This window comes from Anoplophora glabripennis, unplaced genomic scaffold, assembly GCF_000390285.2.
Source record: "Anoplophora glabripennis isolate ALB-LARVAE unplaced genomic scaffold, Agla_2.0 scaffold143, whole genome shotgun sequence".
Taxonomy (NCBI): Eukaryota; Metazoa; Arthropoda; class Insecta; order Coleoptera; family Cerambycidae; genus Anoplophora; species Anoplophora glabripennis.
This window is the reverse complement of record NW_019416225.1, coordinates 235,319-261,378: the sequence shown is the minus strand read 5'-3', so window position 1 is coordinate 261,378 and position 26,060 is coordinate 235,319. Positions and strand designations below refer to the sequence as shown.

At 33.7% G+C, this 26,060-nt stretch overlaps 1 protein-coding gene across 2 annotated transcripts in view; it reads left to right on the top strand.

The window, feature by feature from the left end:
- The window catches only part of LOC108909392 (muscle M-line assembly protein unc-89-like), a 48,503-nt gene that overhangs the window by 9,172 nt on the left and 13,271 nt on the right, over window positions 1-26,060 (top strand). For both annotated transcript variants that reach the window (XM_018713719.1, XM_018713718.1), the window contains exon 3: window positions 22,543-22,614. In XM_018713719.1, the coding sequence (XP_018569235.1) occupies window positions 22,543-22,614 (72 nt within the window). The remainder of the gene's footprint in view (window positions 1-22,542; window positions 22,615-26,060) is intronic.

Here is a 26,060-nt window from a genome sequence, read left to right as displayed (position 1 = left end):
TTTTCAAAAAAATATTTAGATGCATGGTAATTAGGCCATGTCGTATCTGTATGTTGCTGTTATTTCTTGCATGTTATGCAATTCCGGAGCAATTTACTTTGTACCAACAAGCATAACAAAACTGCACAGTCAGGTCTGAACCACATATTTACTTTTCGTGAAAAAAACCTCCATTAAATCAATTCAGGACAGTTAACCGCAATATTAAATACTCCAATGAAGCATGTAAATAACTCCACTACTTGTATAATGGTATCTTGTTGCAGTCATCGCTTCAATAATAGAATTTTGTTGCGCAACCGACCGAGGCTTATATCTTGCAGTAAGATTATCCGAGACTAGCCTTAGTCTTAATATCGTGATGGTGATTGACAGTCAATATAGTTTACTTTTAGAAGAATTGATGCTGTTTCGAGTTACTGAAAAATCTACTTTATTTCTGCACATAGTCCGAACTTCTAGTCTAAAATTACACATTTCCTTTTTACAGAAGTTTTCATGAACGAAAATTGAAATGGTTGTCTAAAAAAGTTTTAACATTAAAATTTTTAAGTTTCTGAAATGTATTATAGTATACAGTCATTGAAGCTTTTCACATTCGAATTCTTTGAAACTGAACCGATCGACTTGAAATTTGGCAGATAGTTAGAGAAAAGGTCAATGAATATTAGTCACATAGCGCTGATTGACGCTTCCACCCTGTTGGGGGTTGACACGCCTTCACGGGGGTGGAATTTTTTTTTTCAAAAATAACTGGAAATCGATAGAGAATCAAATTTTGAGCAAAAAATATTCGAAAAATTTTTTTGAGAAATCAATAGTTTGAGGTTAGACCAGTTTAGAATGCGTATTTTTTTAATAGTGTATGGTAAAACTTGAAAACATATTTTTCATTATTCAAAAAAAATTGCCTTATTTATATAATAACTCTGAAACTATGAAAGATACGTAAAAAATGATAGACAACAAAAATTTAGCTTTTTTTTTTCGACAAACATTTTGCTTTTTTTTAACCCTATAGCCTAAAAAATAAAGGAGATATCGCCGCATGAAGTATCCATTTTAGTGAAAAAACGACCTGTCTCGAGCCCTTCGATACTTTCCCTTTAAAAAACGAAGGACTTACAAGGTTTTATATGCAAACGATCTTACAGCTCATGAAATTACCTTTAAAATGCTTTTTTGTAGGATACTATAGCTTCAAAATTAACCGAGTTATGGTAAAAAAACCAATAACATTTTTTCGGAGCAAAATAGGCTTTCTCATTTTTGGAACAAAATGTTAGGATTCAAGTGCGCGTCAGTGTGTATAAAAGTTTATATGCAGCGTAGCAATTTTTTTTATGATTAATTATATTTAAAAATCGATTATAATAAAAATATTTTTCATTAATATTGGTAAAAGGTAGTTTATAAGAGTTGAAAATGGCAAAAGTAAAATATTCTTTCATAAACAATATAAGGGAATTCTTATTTTAAATGATTGCACAACTATAGCATTCCAAGATTTAAAACGTAATTTTTTATCATTTTTTAGCACAGGGGTGATTTGTAAGGGTTGAAAAGTGTAATGAGATTCAAATTCAAATTCCTTCATAAGCAATGAGGGAATTTTTATTTTAAATAATTGCACCGTTAAAGCATTCCAAGCTTTTAAAAAGTAATTTTTTATAATTTTTGTCAATACAGGGGTGGTTTTTAGGGGTTGAAAGGGAAAAATTCTTTTATTAGCTATAAGGTAACTATTATTTTAAATAATTACATGATTTAATTATTCCAAATCTTTAAAAAGTAATTTTTTATCATTATTTTTTGCATAGGGGTAGCTGTTAAGGGTTAAATAAAAGGTCGAGAAGATCAAATATATCATAAAAGATGTTCGAGAACATGGAACATTATTTAATCTTTCTGCTTGAACAAGATTTCTATCAATAAAATGCTTAAAACTCAATTTTTTTCACTTAGGGGTAGTTTTTACCCCTAAAAAACAAAAAGCGTTAATCGGGCTTATGTCACTTTTGAACTTTAGCCTAGAATGAGCCTTATTCTAAATTTTCATGCAAATCCATGCAGTTTCAAAGAATTCGGAGGTTACAGCTTATTTTAAGCTTCAATGACTGTACTATTATACATTTCATAGATTTAAATCAATTTTATAATCTAAATCTATCTATCTATTTTATAACAATTTTTGATTGATGTATTATTAGTATCTATATTTTATGACTTGTGATATAAATTAATTATTTTAATCTTTACCAGTTAAAATTATAATCCCTTCCTTCACGAACATAAAAATGATAACGTACCTATTTTAATATGCATTATGGTTTTTTAATTATACCCAAAATATGACGATTCAACGCAATCACCTGCACCCCTGAATTTCGTTTCAAATTTCTAAAAAAATCAATATCTCAGTTATACTTGAACTTAGAAAAAACATTGAAAACCACATTTTTTACACAACCAATTCTTTCATAAGTCCTTTTTTTAAATTATTTTGTGGCTACATTACCGTTATGTCAAAAAAATTTTATTAGTTGTTTTATTTTTTACTGTATTTTAAAAATAACTAGGTATTAGAAATTATGACATGCCCAAGTACAAAAATACCGTGTGATGAGTGTGTCGTCTTAAATATGTGCGTCAAATTCGTTCGTTGCAATTTTAATTTCTTCCGACTTCAAGCATGACCAAATATTATGGTTTAAATCGTGCTTGGTCTCCCGTTCTATATCTTTATTACTCGTGCTCGCTTATTTATTTCTGTTTTTAATTAAACTAACCTGCTTTCGTCTAATTGCACGTAATCCATTAACATTTAGTATTTAGTGCTTTGTGTTCGAGAATGTAGAGGCTGTTTCGCTCCACGGGACATTATTCAATGAGCATTAGATTAGATATTGGCGATGATTGCCTATAATAGTCATTGATGATAATGTCACTGATAGGTGTAGTTCAGAACAGAATGAATAGTTATCTGTGTTCCTTCCTGTTATCCACGTACTTAAATGAAATATCTCGAAAACGTATTTTTGAAATTGTTTTTCTTCTGAACTGTATCTATAACATTTCTGTTCCAAAAATGGAAAGAGATAAAATTCCGCCTTACATAATTATAATTCTAATTCATATAGACAGCAACATTTCCGGAATTATGTCCTGGTAACACCTATTCGCAAATTTGCAGATACATTATAATTGTTAGCATTTATCATTTTATCTGTATCTTATCTGTACAAGTCAACTAAATTATTCAAACATATTTTACATTCCAATGGCTACAGCCGCATTAAGCTTTGTTAATCTTAAGACATGGTTCCATTGAAAAAAATTGTATTAACACCAATTTAATACCTTTCTCAAGCGTTGTTATTAGCCTTGGCAGAAAGTTCATGCTTTCAATCACTTTGATTTATTGGGAAAAGTGCACAATTTCGCATTTTGATTGCACCATTTTTTCTTACTTTTCACAAGATCACTTTTTGTTAAATGCCCCCTAAATTGTGCTCAATGCTCATATTTGGTCAGATTTACTGATGCAGAGAAGTGTTAAAATCTTCTTTGATGACTTGTGACCAGTTCTTTTTTTATTTACAAATCATTCTAATATTTGTCCGCTACATGTTCTACAGCTCATGATAATTTCTGCGTCTGTTCATTTTTATCAGCAGTTTTGCTTCATACTCTTCTTATCATACTTTTGGATCGATGGCATTTATTATTGTCGATTTGTCGCATTACTTAGTTTTAGATTATGAAGCTTTTAATTGCTTGCATATAGATTTTTGTAGTTTTTGTATGAGGAGATGATTTTAATGCTAATAACAATGTAATGAATTAAAATAAATCTTGTTTTCTAACGATAATTCATTAAACAAGTAATTTCTAAGGGGTTCAAAGTCCAGGAAAAACCAAAAATAATAATGGGAGCTATGTATTTGTTAATATAACGGTCATATTAGTGGCAGAGTTATCGTCGACAACGGCTGTAACAGTATGTTGAACCATAAAATCTTCGTGGCTCATGCCAGTTATTTACGTGTTTACATAGCTTGGTGTTAAGATGAGGTTTCCAAGGTGTTTTCTTTAATATCTTATCAGGTTTGGGATGTGAGCTCCCTTTATTAATAAAGTTAGTGAAAGAGCTTTATTAGAATGGTTCTTCCACGTCGTCAATCTCCGATTCAAGAAAAGTTTGTGAGATGATACCACTATTAGAAAAAATAAACATGTTATTAGTTTTTAAGCGGTTTTATTTTATTTCATTGCTTTTTATGAAAACACGTCTTAATTGGTAGAGTTTTTTAGCATAACTTTTAGCTGAACATAAATTAAGTATACTTCTTTTACATTTTTTAATAGAATTTCTCCGATCAACTTATTACCATATCGGTATGTTGTAAAAGGAGAATGGAAAGTGGGACATTTCAAACGGCCATAATAAACTTTTCTAAAATCTGCCTTTAGAGAGCAGTATAATTGTCCAGATTGAGATGCCTCTGTGTTTACCGATCTTTTACCGTTTCTAGGAATCGATCACTCAAAATATCTATTTGTCCATCAGATAGAACTTTCCATACGTGAATTTAAAACCTGATGCTACTACGTTTTTAATATTAAGTTTGTTGGGTAATAATTAAAATTAATAACGTGAAAGGTGTTCTATTTTTGTAACCAATTTTTCACTTCATTGAAGAGTATATTCAGAAGAATACACCTTGTGGCTGTATCAACTTTTTCTCGCATTACACAAGGTCCATCTTTTATATATTTTTTAATTTTCGCAAGGATAGACTCGCTTAAATTCAAGTTTCATCTATTTAGCGACGTCGCAATCGGTTGTACGTATTCAAAACCTTGAATAGGACTTATAAATTCGAACGATTCGCTGATGACATCCAAATTGCGATTAAAATACTTTGGTCGCGTCTAGCGTTTCTAGTTACTATATACTTTACATAAATTTGTATAAATTATTGTAAATCGTAAAATTTAGCAAACTTATCGTGGAATTCCACTCGTATTCAAAATTTGCACGCAGTTCTTCGGTAAAGACGTGGCAAGTTGTCACAGATAAGACAGATAAAATACCGAGAACCACACGTTTCCTCAAGACCTGCCTTTTTCTGTAACTGAGAAAGAAAGCAGTGATTTGTCTTCGCTCCCTTTCCTATAAAAAGTGTTGATAAATGTGATCATTGTTTCAGTACATCGGATGACAAATTCCCGGTAATAGCATGTAGTATATTGTTGATGGCATAATTCAAAGAGCACAGTTGAATACTGGTCGTAAAATTATACCCACAATGTGCAATAAATTAAAGGACGCGGTTCATTTACATGCACCTGGCAAGGAAGGCAACGCTTCTTATGGATATTACTGGCATAAAGTGAAAATTATACGAATTCCAAACAGGTACTCTTTAAAATATCGGTTCGACTTAGCAAAATCGCTCCTTTCACTTGTTTGTTTGACTGTTTTACAATTTAAGGATGCTTACAACAGGCTGTTGATGAACTGATAAAACAAGACACTATTGGCCCAGGTTGGTACTGCCAATTTATCAACGTAACGAGACATAACAGACATGTCAAGGTAAATATTTTTCTAGGTTTCTCAACATGATAAACAAAATAGTAATTTTATGTTTATTAGACTGACTACAAGACCATCGGAAATTTCCAATGGGTCATTTGACCCAGCATGAATTACTTATAAATCAATACTACCACATATAACAATAACTTTAGAAACTATGCCGTCAATTCTTGTTGGTACAAGTGAGTACACAGGTAAGCTAAACCTGTCCACCAAGGGGGGGTGGTTTTCGGCAAAACATTTCTATATGGCATTTCTTTGATTTAGTAGTTTTATTAATATTATGCATATTCTTAAATGGAACTGAATAAAGGAGGGAATATGAGTCAGTGGAACAACAAACCGTATATTTCGCACAAAATCAATTAAAAGAACTGTTTGTGTCTCGTTTCCCGTGGTGACGCAATGCTGGGCGTAGTAAACAAACAGGTACGCGGGCTCTATCTACAATCTATGGGAAATTTACATCCTGAGGATTCGACGTGCCTTCGTCCCAACCCATAGGAATGCTGGCTTGTGTGCGTGACGAGTGAGTAACGCTGGAAACACATTTAAGACAAGAAAAAAATACGATAATCTTAATCTTATTATATGCATACTGTATCACATATACCACTGTACTCTTCTTCATGTCATTGTTTTCTTCCTGTAATGGACATTTTCAATTTTATTTCTTGATCCTCACAGTCAGTTCATTTCCTGGCATTGGTAGCTCTGCTCGTTCGTGTACCACTGTCAACCATCGAATTGAAAAAAATCCGACGTCTACATCCGAAACAGGCCAACTGAAACGAGATACAAGGTGACAGCGACTGATACGCGTTTAGCGATAATTATAATTTACATAAAAGAAAACACCGAAACGAGTACCAAACGGTATCTTCACCTGACCAAGGGCGCACCCAGTCGATTAAAAAATTTGTAACCTTGAACGCGATTCGTACTGGAAGGCGATGCTCGCTAGGGTCCAGAAGTGGTTATTTCACAGTTTATTAACTCCGGTAATAGTACAACACTTGAGACCGTGTGGATCTTGTTTGTTTAATGTTTGGGATTCGTGTTTTAGTGTATTAGTGGCCCCTGACAATTTTTACTGGAGTTTCCATACAAAAACCTATAAATATTCAACAAACGTGTCCGAAATTTCCTCACCTCATTACAAAATTGTATGTACGACTATTCTGACTTTTTTGTAAACCAATGACTTCAAGTGACTCCAAAGATAAAAGTCCATTGGAGTTAGATCGGGTGACCGAGGTGGCCACGGCACAGGACCAAAGCGTCCAATCTATCGCTGAGGAAACATTTCATTCAAAAGTGTCGTTACATCTCGAGTGACAATGTAACCTAACCTTCTTTTAGTATTACTAGTATTAGATTATATCGACTTAAATTATAAGGTTGCATCTCGGGTCACATAAAAACATTTTCAAAGTTTTTAATAAATAACACAGGGTGGTCCTTCATTTTCGTTGAATAAATGAACTTTAATTTACAAAAAAAGCGCGAAGATAGAACTTTTTCGTATAAGTCTTTTTTATTACAAATATCATCAGGAAGCTGTAGTTTAATTTTTATAGATTATACACGCCACACCCTGTAGAGTTCCTCAGGACGGAGATCTGCTTGTATCCGGTTTTAATATGAGGTAAAGTGAACATTTAAAGCAAACAAGAGTGCGATTAGAATGTTTGCAGAATGCAAAAAGTTAACAACCTGTCCGGTCGACATGTTACCATTAGTCAGCGTCATAATTGCCGTTTTCATATAATAATTGTTTGTCCTACATTACGTAATTCCATTTACGGAGCGTTTTTGAAGTGTTTAAACGATTTTGACAAAGAAAGCCGCTAACTTTCAGAAAAAGTTGCGTTTGTGTTTGACTTTTGGCGTGAAATCGACAAAAAGTGATGAGATTGATGAGTCGATTATTTCCGGCTGTTAACAATGACTTTCTTGTTAACCTTCCATCAATGATTAAGTGATTCATGTAATAAAGACGTTTATAAGAAAAATTGAACTTCAGTCATTTGTAATGCGTGAATTGTTTTTTCAGACTTTGAGCTTTTATTTTCTTTTGATAGTTTTGTCGAATTTTTTATTTTTGTAAATGGGATTTGTATTCATTTTTTTCATGGAATCCAACCAACTCTCTCTTGATAAATAGATTCATAGAATCTCAAAAATGTTTGTGTGTTACTACTCCCTGAATTGTCGAAATTAACCCACCTCGTATTTCATACCAATATTGGTGTAGGAAATGAAGCAAAGTTCGAATAGCTAAATCAAATATAGCCTCTCGCATCGTATTTAGTGAAAGCCACATTTTTATCTTGACATTTATTTATGTTGTAAACATTAAATATCAATAAAACACTGTTGGCCGATGGTAAACATTGCCAGCGTTTTAAATGTTGCAAAATCGCATGTAAATATAGGTACGGGTTTTTATTGAAGACGTACATTTTTATTGAGGTCTTACAATAAAATGGAACTTCTTTAAATTGCTAATTATTTTATCCTTGAATTTAATCAAGGAATGAGGATTGAAGCTTAACACCGACTAATAATTCTAACGATGATAGAGAGAAACTTATAAAAATTATTATGATTCTTACGTTAAAAAGCGAGAGAGGTAGTTTTAGGGGTTTGTAACTGAACACGAGTTTACGCGTCTTACGTAGTATTGATATCTCTGGACTGGTTCACAAATATTTTATATATGAAGACAAGTTATTCTATAAATTGTTTCGTTTCATTATGTAAACATAATTACAGATAACACATGCGCAATATACTGGAAAAGTAATAAATAAAATAACTGTTTATATTATAAAGTTGTGTTAGTTTTGCTTTTACGGTGTATGTTCTTGCTATTTATAATACAATGTAGGTACTGTGAATTATAGTATTTATTTGCAAATATGTACATGTATTAACTTTAAACTAGTCGCCATTGCTAGATTATGTAGAGGTAGGGAAGGAGTGGCCAAATGTTATAATATAATTGCTCGAGTAATTGTAAGTAACTTATAGTACGGTACCTATTTTTCGTTACCATAAAATTTTTAACGATTTTTATAGAAAACAAATTTAGACTAAATTAAAATTTTTTTGGTCATGAAAATGACAAGGATATAACAAATGTTGTTTTCTTATACAGATATTTAAATAAATTCAAAAAATTTTAAAAACAACACTTAGCTAAGTATTTTTCTAAAACTGGCACCTGAAAATAAACACTGAGACTATTTCACCAACCTTAGTTGATTGTTATTTTTTCGTCGCGAAATGAAGACCGCGTACAATATCCCTGACGTCATTATTATTCATCCGTTCGTCAACATACTCCATAGAAGAAGATACCGCACCACGTCGCCCATTTGCGGTTTGATTTACTGCCACTTCCGCCACGATCGCCGTCCAGTTTCATACCCAGCATAACAATTACGACATATTATTTTCAGTTATGGATATCCAATGGTTATGGTTGCGGAGAACGTTATGTCGGTTTATTAAAAATATTTACAGTTTCGCCAATCTCGTTTTGCATACGAAACAGGGGAAAGAGGTCGGCCTCGCTATGTGGGAAAAAAACTGTTTTTTTGCCGTGGGTATGCAGACAACTAACGTACGATACATCACTGATTAGTAAACGGTTATTAAGGAGAATGCCGTATCGTGTGGATGGTGCACATCGATATATTGAAAGCATGTCTTCCCCTGGCAAATAGGAATATTTAAGAAAATATTTGTCATGTACTCTTGTTATCATACATCTATCGAGTGAAAGACACAACTTGGCGCTGTAGATTTTGGCTAAACAGTCTGAAAATTTCACATATTTTTTGACGATTGCTTGGGCAGTGACCGCACCATCTAAACCGGTTTTATAAATAGTAAGTAACATTTTTATTTGTCGATATGTGAGTGCGCAAGAAAATGATGAAAAGCAAATCAGATACCTACTCAAACTACTTGAATATTTAAATATAGCATCCTATTTCTATTTGCATATTGATGAATGAATATTGATTAGAGGCATTTATGAATTAATAAACATAAATACGCATACTTAGGGAAATTAGTAAAAGATAAAATACCCTCAAATTTGTAGGTGTTGCCTTTGAACAAGTCTGATTGTACAGGGTGTCCCAGAATAACGTGTACAACGGAAGACCACAAATTCGTGGACTCGAAATAGGAAGATTTAGGCTAATTGCGGCTAATAGATGGCCTTAAAGTTTGTGACAATTTCTCGAATTTTGTAAATAACTCGAATAATAATGACGGGAAATAATGACAACTATTTTTTATTTGATAAATGAGCGGTATGGGTAGGTACACAAAATATTTTTTAAATGTACCTATATATTATATTGCCACTCATATTACAATACTTAACAAAGTGCTAGTAGGCTCTGATCTTGTAGGTTGACTGTAATTTCAGTTTGTCTTTAAATCATTATACCTCCCAATTATGTTTTACTAGAAGCGGAATAATAAATATTCACAATAAACATATGTATGCTCCAGAAAATCCATATAAGAGGAACAGTATCAACATGAATTTCGCATAAATAAAATAGTTATCATTATTGCCCGAAAGAGGAAAATGTTATGAACAGATATTATCACCCTACGTCAATTTAGTAGGAGTTATGAGTTTTAAAAAACACTCTGTATAATATCAAAATTTGTAGATTGAAAGCAAAAGCCCACACCCCAAAAATAATCAAAATCGAATACGTATTCGAGTTATTTACAAAATTCGAAAAATTTTCACGAACTTTCAGGCCATCTAGAGCGGCCAAATGAAACCATTTTGGATATAAGTCCGCGAATCTGTGGTCTTCCGTTGTACACGTTATTCTGGGACATCCTGTATATGCTGTACAATACTGTACCTTGTATTTGACATGTGATTCATCTAACGACTTTTTGTAACCACTTACCATAGTACTTTGCTAAATCGAAATTGTAGGTTGCAAATAATTTACGTTACACACGACGTGGGATGTCATTACGTCATTCGTTACTTTACAAAATTCACTTGGTGGTTGTTAATAAATAATAAAAAATAATAATTCATTTTCAAACTTCTGATAGATTTGGGAAAAAGGGGCAAAGCGAAATGATATTTTTAGTTTTGCTAATAAACTACCTACTAAAATAGTAAAAATTCAAAACTTTTTTCTCAGAGCGTAGATAGGAGTATCACGCATCTACATTACCGATGAGAATTGGATATGTTTGTTGCGTCAGCTTTTTCTGGAACATTTGGAAAGGCTGCGAAGACGAGCCTGACCAACAAAACGCCTGCGGTTGTCCACGTCTGTTGTCCGAGCCAAAAGAAAGCCAGTTATGAATTTAAAATATGCTCAGTTATTCAGTGGTTCAAGTCACGGGATGTGCCTACTTACAGAAATAAATCTTCAGCGACAAGAACTGGAGGTACATCAGACAACTCTTGTACGGTCGGATATGCCCACAAGAAGGCAGATGCCGAGAGGCAATTCCCAACAGGTCAGTTTTAATGCACCGATTACGTGCGGAAATTAGGAATCGCCTTTTAGTGGAATGTACGGGAGAATGATGAATAGGCAACAAATGTTTCGTTACTCGAGTGTTTCGTGACTAGGGTGATTTATTGTACATGTTTTTTAAAGCGAAGGAAAATTCTTCTTCTTAAGCAGCAGATATTTGCTGCATATTTATACGAAGGGTACCTTTGAGCACAGTAAATGTAACAAAATGGTGACATATTCCGTTTCTTGTTGTCATATCACATCAGGTGTATTGATGCTGTGTACCTAAACCTAAACTAGATGTGAGAACAAGTAATAAAATTTAATAACTTAAATAAATAAATATTTTAACATCAATACTTTTGTCAAAGATCCACCACTGGCAGAAGAGTATCTGTTACAGACGCATTGACGCAATTATCCAAAAATCCAGACCACGAAGAAGGACTAAATTGTCGTTACGACCGGTTCCTCGCCGTTTTTATCGCGGCTTGATCCTTGACCTTGAGTCCACTGGGTCACAGAGGCATTAGCTCTAGATGTTCGTATAGGGTGTACGGTTATGAGCGAATTAAACGCTATAGATTAAGTTGCTCTCTCATCAGAAACCGGTCCAAAGACCAGCGCGGATTGCTCGAACAAGACTTGGCTGTGTGTTAAGGCAATTTAAGCAGTTGTTTGGTCCATTTTCAGACAATGAAGCTAAATATTCACAATGCAACTTTAGTCGGATCATTGAAAGAAGGAAATTTCCTAAATGGCTTATATATAATGCATACTAATTCAGTTAATAACTCTCTTACGGTTGATTTTTTGAAAGTATTAGTTTCTACTGACTTTCTTAGCGGCAAGTAAAAATGCCTATGCCGAGATAAATGATAGCCCGTAAAGGAAGAACAAATTTATTTGTGCCAACAAATTACACCGGTTGTTAGAACTTATCATTCTGGTACCTGCCTTCCCTTTCTAAGAACAGGACCCAGAGGCACTAATAGCAGACAAGTATAATAATAAATATCTGAACAAGCGTCAGCATGGAAATACCAGTTTTTTTTTTGGAATTATCTACGGAATAATTAACGATATCCGAGTTTCGATTCAGTTAAGAAGTAGACGATTGACGGTATGGGCTGAACCACCTGAGGCTGCTACATTCCATGTAAACAAGGAACAGCGGAGTGGAATATCACCAGTAAGGGTGTCCGCACACTAGGGGTTTCGCTCGAGAGTTAGCCCGAGCCACACCAGATTCGGTTTTTGAGAATATATACTTTCAGTTCAATCAAAATTATTTTCAGTTGCAGTTTCTTTAGTGCAATCTCTATTTGTAGGGGGTTCAAAACTACATTCCTTTTGTTCTGTTCACCATCTTACTCATTTTTTAATAACAGGAATGATTCCATCACTTTTCCGAGTAAGCAAATATGACGTGTAGAAGACGCGTTTGCAACGGACGCCTTTAAGAGAGACAGGTGAAGCTCAGACAGACAAAACACCATCTCATCGCAGCAGAGACCGATAGAGGTAACGGATTTGATCGTACATAATAATATTAATGACAATTTATGGGCTGGGTGAAATTTTCTGCGATACATTTACATGTGAAAGGTCGACAGTGTTGTCCGCCAGGTGGATAGGTGGACTTTGAGTTTATGGGTTAGTCGCAAATGCATGTCAGTATGCCACAATGCAGCTAGCGGGTTCAGATTCCAGAGAACAATGTTGTCGTTAGTTAAGGAAATATGGTTCTTTAAAAGTAATAAAATATATGGTAAAATTATTCTATTATCAATGTTCGCGCAATGTAGACCACATTGAAGTAATTGTTTATCCTTTTTAGGCGTCATTTTGAAATAGAAATAGATATTTTAGGTGTAAATGATCTTTCAGGGATTCAGTGTATGAATAATTAAGACAGATGAAGATAAGCATCATCTTAAACAAAATAAATAAATAAACCATACGATGATGTTGAGACTGCTTTAAAATGCGTGCTGTCGATGCTTGCACTTGTTTGACTTGTTTCGCGGCGAGTGCAAAACAGCAGGATGATGATTTTCCTGCTGCTTGCAGTAATTGGACTCTAATCGGTTACTTAGAGGAAACTGGCAATTTTTTAAAACCTCTAGACATAGGAACTGGGTTATTTGTTTCAATAAAGAAAGTATCTGTCAAAGATTGTAATTTTTTTAATGATGTATTAATTTTGTGATTTTGCATTGAAAGTAAATTGGACGAAAAGCCGTTTGACAGTTCAGTGATAAATGACCATGTAAATGTTAAATGTCATCATTATTTAACAAGAAGGCGTGTGAGGAGAACATTAATATTAAGCGAGATAGATATTTACGAAGTATACAGAGTCTAATAGAAGAAAGAAAATGTTAATATTGAAATGAATGGGTAGAGATACATCTGGTATTCTCCAAATTTCCTTCTAGGCTACGAGAGCGGTCAACAACTTATATCTGGTTTAACTTTCATCTTTCTTACCGCCTGAAGGAATTTGACAATTTAGAGACAGTTGTGTGTACAACAGAGTTAAATTAAAAAAAAATGGAATAGTACCCAGTCACCTACTCAAATAGAGAAGTCTGCAATATAAAATATTATGAATATATAGACTAAAGAATATGTTGCCTGGTAGCAATACGTTAAATATTTGTTTGTTGCGGAATTAGATACCTAAATATTTTCACACAAGGTGGTTTTTGGTGAGAAAATAACACAATAACATCAATTTTGCATTCACACGCGTTACGTCAATAGAATGTAATGTGCTCGTATTCTAGCACAAAACATACTCAATTAATTATTATCTAATGCAATGAAGTGTCTGTTAAATAATAATCAACATATTTCCTAGTGTTTAAGTTCTTTATTAATGTTACGTTTTTGATGCTTGAATTTATTATTCGAACCAAATAGTGAGAGGAAGCCGCGAATATTTAGATTCAAGGAAATTATTTGTTTGATCTTTATAAAAAAAAATTATCTGCGAGAATTTCATTATCATCATCAATGCATCCAAAATCTTCTAGGGCAACATCATCAGTTTCCTCAAAATGGATTAGTCAGTGGATCAAGTAGATTTCCATAAGAAATATAGACGAAATAAATGAGGTGTAAGTGTTTTAAGCCTTTAGTACCAGTTTTTCACATATCCATTATCAAAATATTTTCTCCAATGGTCATTCCGAGCATTTGATGTTTCTATTGTTGTTTCACAATTTCCTATGCTCTTCCTAAGAATGGTTATTGATCAAAGTCGGTCCTTTGCTGAATGATTTATTACCAAGCTAGCTACACACATAGAAAAACTAGCTGTTGGATTATCACCGACCGTCACATCGTATTTCAAACAAGGAAAGCAATTATACCAAATCAGTATGCATATTGGATCCGCATACCTGTGCGTTGGTAAAGTCATTCGAATATGTAACCGATGAGCGACACGTTGTATAATGTAATATTTTTTCACAACATTTCGCTCGTAAATGAACTTTGTTTATTACTGGCCCATATTTGACAAAATAGACTTAAACTTTCAAAACTTTTACTAATTCTTAAAAAAATTTCATTGAAATTTGGTACAAGTTTTTGAATGTTATAAATGTTGTAAGTTTTCAACCATCTATTAGAGGTCGCTACATTTTGTGACTTCTTGAGCTTAAGTTTTTTATGATGTATGTCCTATATTGGGAGTCAATTGTATTTTTCTCAAAAACGGCCCTTTTTCAATGACTTTAACGAGAGGTTTTTTTATCAAATGTAAAATTTTATATCGTAATACGAGACATACACTAAAAAACCTAACCTCAAATAAGTTATGTCATAAAATGTAACTGAAACAATTAGTAGCGGACGCCCTCTAGCGGCTCTAGCACAGGGTCAAGAATTAACAACACTGAGTACCTAGAAGTATAAAAAATTTGTACGTGCACCGAATTCGAATCAGATGTCATATATTTAGCGGCTCAGATATTACTCAAATTAATTAATTGTTACTACCTTAGAAATGTGCGGTAGCTGTATGTTCACTGTTTTTTGGAACACCCCGTACATGTATAATTTATTTTTACCGCCTTGGCTAATCTGTTTAACTAGACTGATTTACATACTATGTAAAGTAGGCGGCAAATAACATTGCAAAATACATTATTAAAATATATTAGGTATGTTGTTTCGCGTTCGTTGGCTCGCAGTGCCCAGATCGGCGGTGTCGATACAAAAATAGCGTCATAGAGAGACCAGTGCATACTAATTAAAAATCGCTAATAACCGAACCGATAGCGGAGGGAAGCATCGGTCTGTAATAAAGGCTCATAGAGCCATAACGACCTATGCGTAATCATGATAATTTTGCTCCTGAGTGGCAACCACGCGTGGCGCTTTATGGTGCTATTTTATAAAAAATACCGACTAACTCCAGTAATTTGTGTGTAAAGAATAAAGTTCAGTACATTGGTTCTGATGAGCAGGAAGAGCAGGAATCTCAGACTTTTATTCACAACAAACAGAAACAGCAGTAAAATTCTTAAAAAAAGATGTTGCATACATTTTTATTGACATCACTTGATTTTTTCGTAAAAAAAGCTTTAAATAATCAGATCGTAGAGTCGATTAAATTTGAAATACACAATATACGGGGTGGCCAAATGAAAACGAAACAGCCATTTTCAGCAACTGCGTCAAGATTGTAGAAAAACGCTCAGACCCGTCGATTTTAGATTAAAGGGGGACATTCTTTGCTGGTATTTTTGACTACGCCACTTTGTAAGAGCTTTCAAAAGAAATATTACTCAACCCCCAATGCCACTTAAATATTTTGGGGTGATGCTTACCCTTGCTTGGGGGTGAAAGTGGCGGAGTCAAAAATACCAGCAAAGAATGTCCCCCTTTAATCTAAAATCAACGGGTCTGAGCGTTTTTCTACAATCTTGACGCAATTCCTGGAAATGGCTCTGTTTCGTTTTCATTTGGCCACCCTGTATATTACAATAATACTTGTATTAATGACAACATTTGAGTTTTTTCTTATTATTTTAATATATTTTCGCTAAACCGGGACATTGCCTAGTTAACTATTACTACGGCAGATGGCGCGTGGATCCTGCGCGCACAGAAGTGGAACGACAGTTGATAATTACAATAAACCAAGCTTTGTACTATCTGTCGACACGATCGTGATGTGTGGCTCACAAGAATGCGAAGACATTTTTACTGAACACGTTTGTGTGGCAGCATAAACAACCGCGGTTTCAGCGTCGAATAAAAATTGCCGGTTAGACCTTGGGTGATTTAAATCGAGCGTGGCTATGAATTAAAATGCATCGGACACACCTTTTTCGCGGTGCTTCTGTACCGAGTGAAAGTAAAGTTTTTACACGAGCGTACAAAATTGGATTTACATACAAGTTTACTGAAAGAAAAAAATGAATCGTTAGGGAGTTGTTGAGTTCCTGAAATCTTTGTAATTTTATTTTATTTGAACACTCTGTATCTCAAAAAAGAAGCGTTATTATTAATATTACTTCTATAGTCTGTTTAGAAATGAAAGAGAGTAATAAAAGCTTATTATGTATGCAAATCGTAAATAAATGTAGTACTGGTGCTTATATTTAAAATTTTTATATTATGTATTATCGGTATAGATGAGGTGTACTTTTAAAAAAGCTTTGTGTGACCGGATTCAAATAAAAGTAAACCGCCATCTACAAAACCACTGGCACTACCTATATGTGTCACTATTAATCTTCGCCCTTTACCTGAAGGTGCCTTGAACCCTGTTGAAAGTCCATCCAAAAATGCTTGTCGAAAACTTTTTACATTTTTATCTTGCCATACTTTTGTTACAGTATATCCCTCGTTGACCCAAGTTTCGTCTAGATAATAAATATTCCTCCCTTCGTCACGGAATTTTCTAATTGATCTTAAGTAGGATATTCGCCAACAAATAATTTCATCTTTATCGATAAGAACTGACTTCCTGTTCTGCTTTTCCCAGCAAAAATTCAATTCTCGTAAAACGGCCCATAATTTGCTTCTACTGATTTTTGGCAAATCGTTGTCCTCTGAAAGTTCACTTAAAATTTTGTTTAGCGTTGGTATTTCTTTTTTAAAATAAAATGAGTGTACTTTTCTGCGAATGACATTTTTGAAGAAATCATCTATAACGACTTTTGACCTCCTTGTAGATGAATTTGGGGGATTTACAGTATCTTGTTCATTTTTTGTTTCCTTTAAAAGTCTGTAGATAGTCGATTTTCCAATCCCTGTCATTTTTGTTAGCATTAGTGTTACCCGATAATTACCTGAAACGAAATATTACCACGCCCATGGCCGGTTCTTATCTCGGGGTTTTATTACTCTCTTTCATTTCCAAACAGACTATAGATCAATGTTGCTGCAACTTATTCTTAACTTTTTGAGAAATGCAACCATTGCTAGCAATAAAGTATTTTCGTCCTCGATTGATTGAACACTGTTTTGCAACTCTGCATTGTTCGTCCACATGATGGGTCATCAGTACCGTGGGACGTAAATTGATTTACAGTACTTTTAACACAAGCTTGGCAGTTGATTACGTGAGCAATATTGTCATTTGTTGTGGTAATAAATTTAAATTCAAGGTGTTCGTTTACAGTAATGTCGCTGTACGCGTTTTCTACTGAATTCTCGGAATAATCGGCAGATTTCTCTCCTATGGAGATGCACATTCACATGGGCGTGCTTTTTTGTGAGATTTCTAATTACCTATTAATTGGATGGGTTCCTCCAGACGAGAAAGTAAAAGTACAGAATAATTCTTAATGTCAGTAATATTCCTTTATTCTTTTATACCATTTGGAATAATAATGATATAGGGACTGACCTAGATTGTTTTTTTTTAATACTAACTTGTTTACGACATAGTTACAGTTGAAGAAAATTAGATCAGACTTAATAAATATATTGTTTTATGTACATACATATACATCTTTTGTTTTATTTATGTTATCTACGTTATAACGATAATTAAAACGTATTATTGTAAGTAGTACACATGAATATACGTAACTAAGAAAAAAACTGAAATAAATTGCTTCTTCCTGTTGGAGCAGCCAAGAGTAAACATTATAACATTCTTGAGCTCTAATCTATAAATCTTGTGAAATCTCTCTGTGAACAGTTTATTGTTATTAGTCATTAAAGTATATTTTCAAGGCTCCTCCAGCCTATCCTTACAAACATTTATATACAGTAAACATGTCAGAAGATTGACAGTAATTTATTTTGAAGAATATATAATCGGTGGGTTATGCCCGATGAATACCAACAATAAAATTATTTGCGATGATTCAACGGGAGGCTCTTTCAAAATTTACATATGGCCTGTCAAATAATGTCGTAATGGTACTGTAGGAAGAGTATATAAATCATACAAGAAGTTTCGAAATTTTAATAGCTGATTTCTGGTACGCAGATTTAAAATCTTTTTGTGACGCCATCTATTAATAAGAAGCCCAACTAAAATCTCAGACCACCGTCGTTCTCCTTTTATTTCCTAATAATATTTTTATACAGATTTAAAGATTTTAACATAATTACGAGTAAAAAGATTTACAAGTCTATTTTTAAACCCATTGTTCAAACATTTCAACAACGTGTTTGTTCTACAAATTCTCGTAAACATCTGAATTATGTAGGCAAGCATTCTTCTGATCCTTCACCGTGACCCATTATTGAAAGTGGGGCGTTAAAATGAGAAAAACTATGCAAATAAGCTAATCGCGACGTCCCTCGAACAATCCTCTGAATCGGCAGACACGCAAGAGGCATTCGCTGTGAAGATACCATTTATTGACGAGCTCCACCCGATGCAGTCGATTGCATAACAGCAATCAATCACGCCGTGCTTGTTTTCGTTTCTACAGGGTGTACAATTGTTTTGACAGCACCTACTCTTCGATTTTTATAAAGTAAAACGGTAGTTTTAATATTTGTTTCGGAAATATTCTTGGATTCAGCAGAAATTCTTCGAATAACAAATTGTCGTGGTGTAAATTCATTTTAGACTCACTCTAATGAAATGCCACAACTTCTAATTGATTTCGCTTGCAAGAATAAATTGTTTTTTGTGTTAGTACAACTTAACAACACTTTACTTGAGTACCTTTTGTAAGTGAGTATGGTAAGCTGCTTCAAAATGGATTTTTTAAGTTAATTCACTTTTCAGATCTAAATTGCAATGACACATCTTCAAGTCCCACATAATGACGAATTCCATTAATGAATGCATTGTTAACAAATCAAATAAATATTCAATTAAGTCCCCATTGTTCCCGGTTGAGGTTAAAAAACCCATTGCATCATTACAGTGATATGAAGATGGATCTTATGAATGACTAAATACTTACTACGCGCTATTAAAGATTTGTTAAAAGTCTACATTAAGGAAATAAAGTTGGTGGTTACTTGGAAATCATTTTAATAATTGAATGTGTATACCTTACAGTTTTACAACATTTCGATATGGCATCTTTTTCAGTAGTTTTTTTTCCCTATTTCAAAATTAACTCGGACCAAATTAAATTTTTTTTATCTTCTCAAATGAAGTCAATGGAAAATACAAGGCAGATAAGATTCCTAACTGATGACATTCCGGAAAGCAACTACTACCCTAAATAAAATACCCCTAACATACAGAGGGGTATTAAAACGATATTTATATGCGCCTAATGTTTTGTGTATGAGGCATTCCATTCGTTGGGGCACAAGGAGGCATTTGCATGCACCTGCGGGGCCACACATTTCCATTCCCAGTTCCCACCGTACAAATTCGATTGCGATATCGCGTAATTGTTTTTGTCAAGTGCGATATGATGACTAAGGCTAATGGTTGTGGGAACGCGTCGTGTCGCCTTATCGCATTTGCAAAATGGTTTAGCTGATCGTTTTTTACGCAGACGATACTGACAGGGGTTCCAAGCAATAATGTATAATCACAGCTTTAGCAGCTGAAGTGTCAGTAATAAAAGAAAGATGCACTTTTATGTATCGATTTAGAAATAAGGAAATAGAAAGGGATTCGCTAGTATGAACTGTAATAAACGTAGAAATAACGATAGCACGCAATAATCTCAAAATGGAAATAGAAGTAGAAGTTAGTAACAATGTGAAAATATGTTTTATAGGGTTTAGAATATTGTCGCGGATTGTTGGGCGCCATATCGTAGATTAGTGATTAACACGTTTTGAATTTGATTTGATTTATTGAAATTCTCGATAATTTACATTAAATGAGAATAATTGTGATAGCTGCGGGGTACTTGGGTTGACATTCGTACACGGTTGAGGCTGGGTCCGCAGGTTCTCGCGTTGAATTTACAAATTTCGCCTCCCCGATAAATACCCATCCTGGGATGGTAGTGGTCTCGAAAGGGCAAATAATTAAGTAAACATACACTGAAAAATTGCATTTTTTACATCGTATTATTGGAAGGAATAAATAATTCATAGGAAAGAGAACTAGATATCGTACGATTGTATGTACACATCCATAAAAATATACGCCTGAAAGAATTGCTATGGTTTTCGAAATGGTTTATGCATACATACATGTTTATGAAACAGTTGGTAATTATTATTATTAGTGTCAGTTATATAGGTAAAGCAAACCAAGAAAAAAATATTGTAATAATGTTTTTTTAATTGTAATTTACATTATTTACAAATAATTTGGTCACACGACAATAAAAAATTACACAGAGAATACAAGATTAAAACGAAACCAGATGTTTTAAGTAGATTAAACATTTCAAAACATTCCAATAAAACAGTACCTTAGGAATTGAAATTGTATGTTTTTAATCGAAAATGTAAAGTAGACTTTTTACATTCAGACCTATTTCAAGGGAATTCAAATAGCTGCTTATCGCCGTAACATCTATCAGGACGAAAAAATGACTTTCATGCGGAGTCTCCTCTATTTTTACTTCTTTCGACACGCAACTGATGTTTTATATTGAAATCAAGTCCACATACCATCCGCGTCGTTATACACCCTACCCCTACATCAAACGTTTCGACGTAATCGTCCCAGCCTCAGGCTACAGCGTTTATCTTCGCACCCGCATCCTCACAGCCTCCCGCGACACCATACAATTCAACAACCACGTCCTCCTTTCTTCACCAGCTATATAAATTCGCTTACGTGGGCGACACCGATAACCTGCCGCTATAAATTTTCCCGTTTCGAGTATTATTTATCCCTCGGTCTTCTCTTTCGGCCAGCTAACGTTTAGACGGGATTAAGTGGGTTTATTAGTACTTTTTGTGGCGATTTACGATGGCGGAAGAGTCTCGAGTTTAATTACTTTACAGATTAGTTTCTGTGTGTTCGTTTATTTATTATTAAATCGATATGTTTATGGTGCCTGTAAAGTTGAAACGTTACTTACTTGCATTGGTTGAAAAGGTAAAATAACATTTCTCTTGAACTTCGGTGCTTTGGAATACTTCTGTAGGTTCTCACATAATTTTACCGAGTATGACAGTACGGGAGCACCGCTTGAAGGTTTAATAAATGGCCAAAAATATAAAAAAAATGTTACTTCGAGATGATTCTGAATTTCTCTTTTCTTTTGTTTTAGAATAGCAATTCATTTGCAGCAATTTTGTGTTTTTTTTTCTTCCGATGTAGTCAACTGTGTCATCTTGTTAATCAAATGTGAAATAATTAACATTTACTTTAATGTACGTAATAATAATGCACGACATCTGCGGACCCATCATAAGAGGTGTTGGACCGTCGACCTTGGTGCCTTACAATTTATTAGCCAGGATACTGGCTAATACGTATAGTACACTCCAAATTATCACTATTTGCGTTGTACAAAATCCATTGCAGATCATAGAACCGTTTATTGTTAGTACCTTTTATCAGTAAATATATTTTTTAAGAATTCAAAAATGTCAAAAAAATTCAAAACTGCGGTGAAGATTCTAGAGGACAGATTGACTTTTAAGAAGCTTCTAAACCAGATAGGAGGCTTAGAAACTGAAACTCCAAGTAAATAGTTAAGTGTACTTAAAAAAAGTAATATTATGTTGCATAATCATTTTAAATTATTATGTATTTATCAACTTCGCTTGTTTTCTAACTAGTTCCATAAAATAAATCAACTCACGGTGTTTTGCTGCATCATTGTCTTGCTTAAAAGTGTGCAACGCATAATAGTGCCTCGTTACTGTTAAGGCGGCGTATAATTAAAATCGTTATCTCAAAAATCCCTAATTTTTCGCTTCCGTGACAATTTAAATAATAATTTTCACACATTTGCATCTTTTTATTATTCGTTATTCGCGTTTAACGATTTAAAATTGTGACGACTGTATATTTCATTGTTCATTCTTTTTTTTTTTCAGAGCAACTCATTTTGGAGACGGATCCGGAGAGAGGGAAAACTGAGTTCGCTTTCGATAATCCAGGATTCAAAGGTAAGGAAGCAATATTTTCAATTAAATGTATATAAATGGAAAATAGTTACTTTAGTTGGTAGACACTTTATTCGCGCATTTTGGGTTAACTCTGGGTTCTTCCCAAACTGGACTTTCGGTGAAAAAGTTATAGTACAGTCATTGATTGAAGTTTTTTACCTCCAAATTCTTTGAAACTGAACCGATCGACTTGAAATTTGGCAGATAGTTAGAGAAAAGGTCAATGAACATTAGTGACATAGCGCCGATTGACGCTTCCACCCTGTTGGGGGTTGACACCCCTCCTCGGGGGTGGAAATTTGTTTCAAAAATAACGCTTGAAATCGATAGAGAATCAAATTTAGAGCAAAAAGTATTCGAATAATTTTTTCGAGAAATCAATAGTTTTTTAGTTATTCACTATTGAAAACTTGGAATTTTGAGTGAAAAAGAAAACACTTTTCAAAGTATTTTCCGCGAATAACTCAAAAACCAAGCATTTTATTAAAAAAGTGTAATGAATAAAAATGTAGCTTATGAATAATCAAAGAAGATCGTTAAAAATTGTACGTCCTATACAAAGCGAGATATGGTTAGTGGAAGGGCTTGTTTTGGGGGGAACACTCGAATCGATGTATTCAACGTCAAATAACGGAAAAAGGAGTAATTTTACGTGTATAACGCTCCTGGAGTCTTTTGTAGTACTCAAAAAGACCTTCAAAATGAGCACTAAAAGTTAATTAGAGCAAAACTGAAGGAGTTATCGTCAAAAACAGATGGGTTGCTCATATTTTTTAAGGAAAAATGAGCAGTAAACGCTGTACCATTTCCATCAGAATTAAAATTAATCGTAGACCCTTTACAATTAGTTTTGTTTTAGTGTTTTTCACACGATCCTGAAGTTAGACAGGTTTTGCGTATTTTTTTAATAATGTACGGTAAAAGTTGAAAACGTATTTTTCATTATTCAAAAAAATTGCCTTATTTATATAATAATTCTGAAACTATGAAAGATACGTAAAAAATGATAGACAACAAAAATGTAGCTTTTTTTTCAACAAATATTTTGCTTTTTTTAATTCCTATAGCATAAAAAATAAAGGAGATATCGCCCTTGAAGTATCCATTTTAGTGAAAAAACGACCTGTCTCGAGCCCTTCGAATCTTTCCCTTTAAAAAACGAAGGACTTAATAGGTTTTATATGCAAACGATCTTACAGCTCTTGAAATTATCTTTAAAATGCTTTTTCATTTTTGGAACAAAATGTTAGGATTCAAATGCGCGTCAATATAAGGCAATTTTTATTTTAAATTACTGCACAATTATAGCATTTAAAACGTAATTTTTTATAATTTTTTTAGCACAGGGGTGATTTATAACGGTTGAAAAGTGTTATGAGATACAAATTCTTTCATAAGCAATGAGGGAATTTTTATTTTAAATAATTGCACCGTTAAAGCATTCCAAGCTTTTAAAAAGTATTTTTTGTCATTTTTGTCAATACAGGAGTGGTTTTTAGGGGTTGAAAGGGAAAAATTCTTTTATTAGCTATAAGGTAACATTTATTTTAAATAATTGCACGATTTAATCATTCCAAATCTTTAAAAAGTAATTTTTATCATTATTTTATGCATAGGGGTAGTTTTAAGGGTTAAATAAAGGGTCGAAAAGATCAAATATATCATAAAACATGTTCGAGAACATGGAACATTATTTAATCTTTGTGCTTGATCAAGATTTTTATCAATAAAATGCTTTTAACTTAAATTTTTCAATTTTTTTCACTTAGGGGTAGTTTTTACCCCTAAAAAACAAATAGCGTCAATCGGGCTTATGTCACTTTTGAACTTGAGCCTAAGATGAGACTTATTCTAAATTTTCATGCAAATCCATGCAGTTTCAAAGAATTCGGAGGTTACAGCTGATTTTCAGATTCAATGGCTGTACTGTACTATCTGTGAATATTTGAAAATAGCCATAATTTTTCATAATTTCGTTGTTACTGTATTTCTAAGGGCCAGCGCGCACCCTGTATGTTCCGTGTTTACAATTTACGACACGACTGTGCTACTTGTGACCGTCCGAACGGTAACTGGTTAACTATTTACAATTTAAATCTCGCGAAACTAGGAACACGTAACGACTGCCCCTTATTGCACTCTAAACATCGCCATTAAACGCCGGGATTCGCTTCTATTTACGTGTTTACTCGCTCTGGTAAGAGCCTTGTCGTGTTTTGTTTACCGGCCGCTTCGGTGGAATTTACATCTAAATCGGGCACCCACTGGTTTTGTGGTCAGTGGTCACTCAGTGGAATGCGCATCGGCAGATTCACCTGCCGGCCTTTGCTTGATAACAAATGCATTTGGACGTGACCTAACAATTCCGAATTTTATGTCATGAAATGAGTAACGTTGGACGTGAGTGGCAGACAGGAATGAATAATCACATCACTCGGAGTTTATCCTTAAAATGTTTCTTGACTCAATGAATTTACCGTATTTCTGATCCTAGAAAATATACATAATTGTTATGTCATCGCAATTGTCATCACAAATCGTATTAGACCAAGCAAATTAAATTTTTACTCGAAAAAAGTCCTATCCGCTAGTTTATTGTAAAATTGTCTAAAGGAGCATAATACAAGACATCTCTCGTCTCGTGAGTCAAAAACTTTTATTAGCTAACTTTTCTATTTAAACAAATAAGTGAAGAAAACAGTTTTCTCACGAATGTATAAATCATTACCATGGAAAATACTTTACAGCACTATACTTTCTCTAAACTGACAGATAAATAGGTCTTTTTTTAAATATACAACAATTTATTTTTTATTGTATTTAATAATTCTTCAAAATATGCCAATAATATTATTACTGGTATCCTGCCGTCTGCCAATATATTCATTATAATTATTGTTTATATCACAAAAGGCACAACGTTAACTATATAAGCCAGGTTATCGAAACTAAATAAATATGGTCTTGTGGCCTAAAGCGTTACGCGTTGTCATACAAATCTGAAGGTTCGGGGTTCGATCCCTGATGAGGTACGGTTTTTTTTCAATTAATATAATATTTCGAATGTAAATTTCCATAGTCCACATTTCAAGACAAATATTTCCGCACAAGTTGCTGGTCACGAAGTGAATAATTTCTCACAGTGTTGCCAAACATCTGCTTATTAGAGGCGCGCTAGATTGCTTGTTAAATTCTGCTAGAAAATCGTGAAATATAAAATATAGATAAGTGTAGGTATAGATCAAGCAAATTAAATTTTTACTCGAAAAAAGTCCTATCCGCTAGATTATTGTAAAATTGTCTAAAGGAACATACTACAAGACATCTCTCATCTCGCGAGTCAAAAACTTTTATTAGCTAACTTTTCTATTTAAACAAATAAGTGAGGAAAACAGTTTTTTCACTTTGCAGGGAAAACCATCAATTTTAGCGAAAAGTGACTCTCA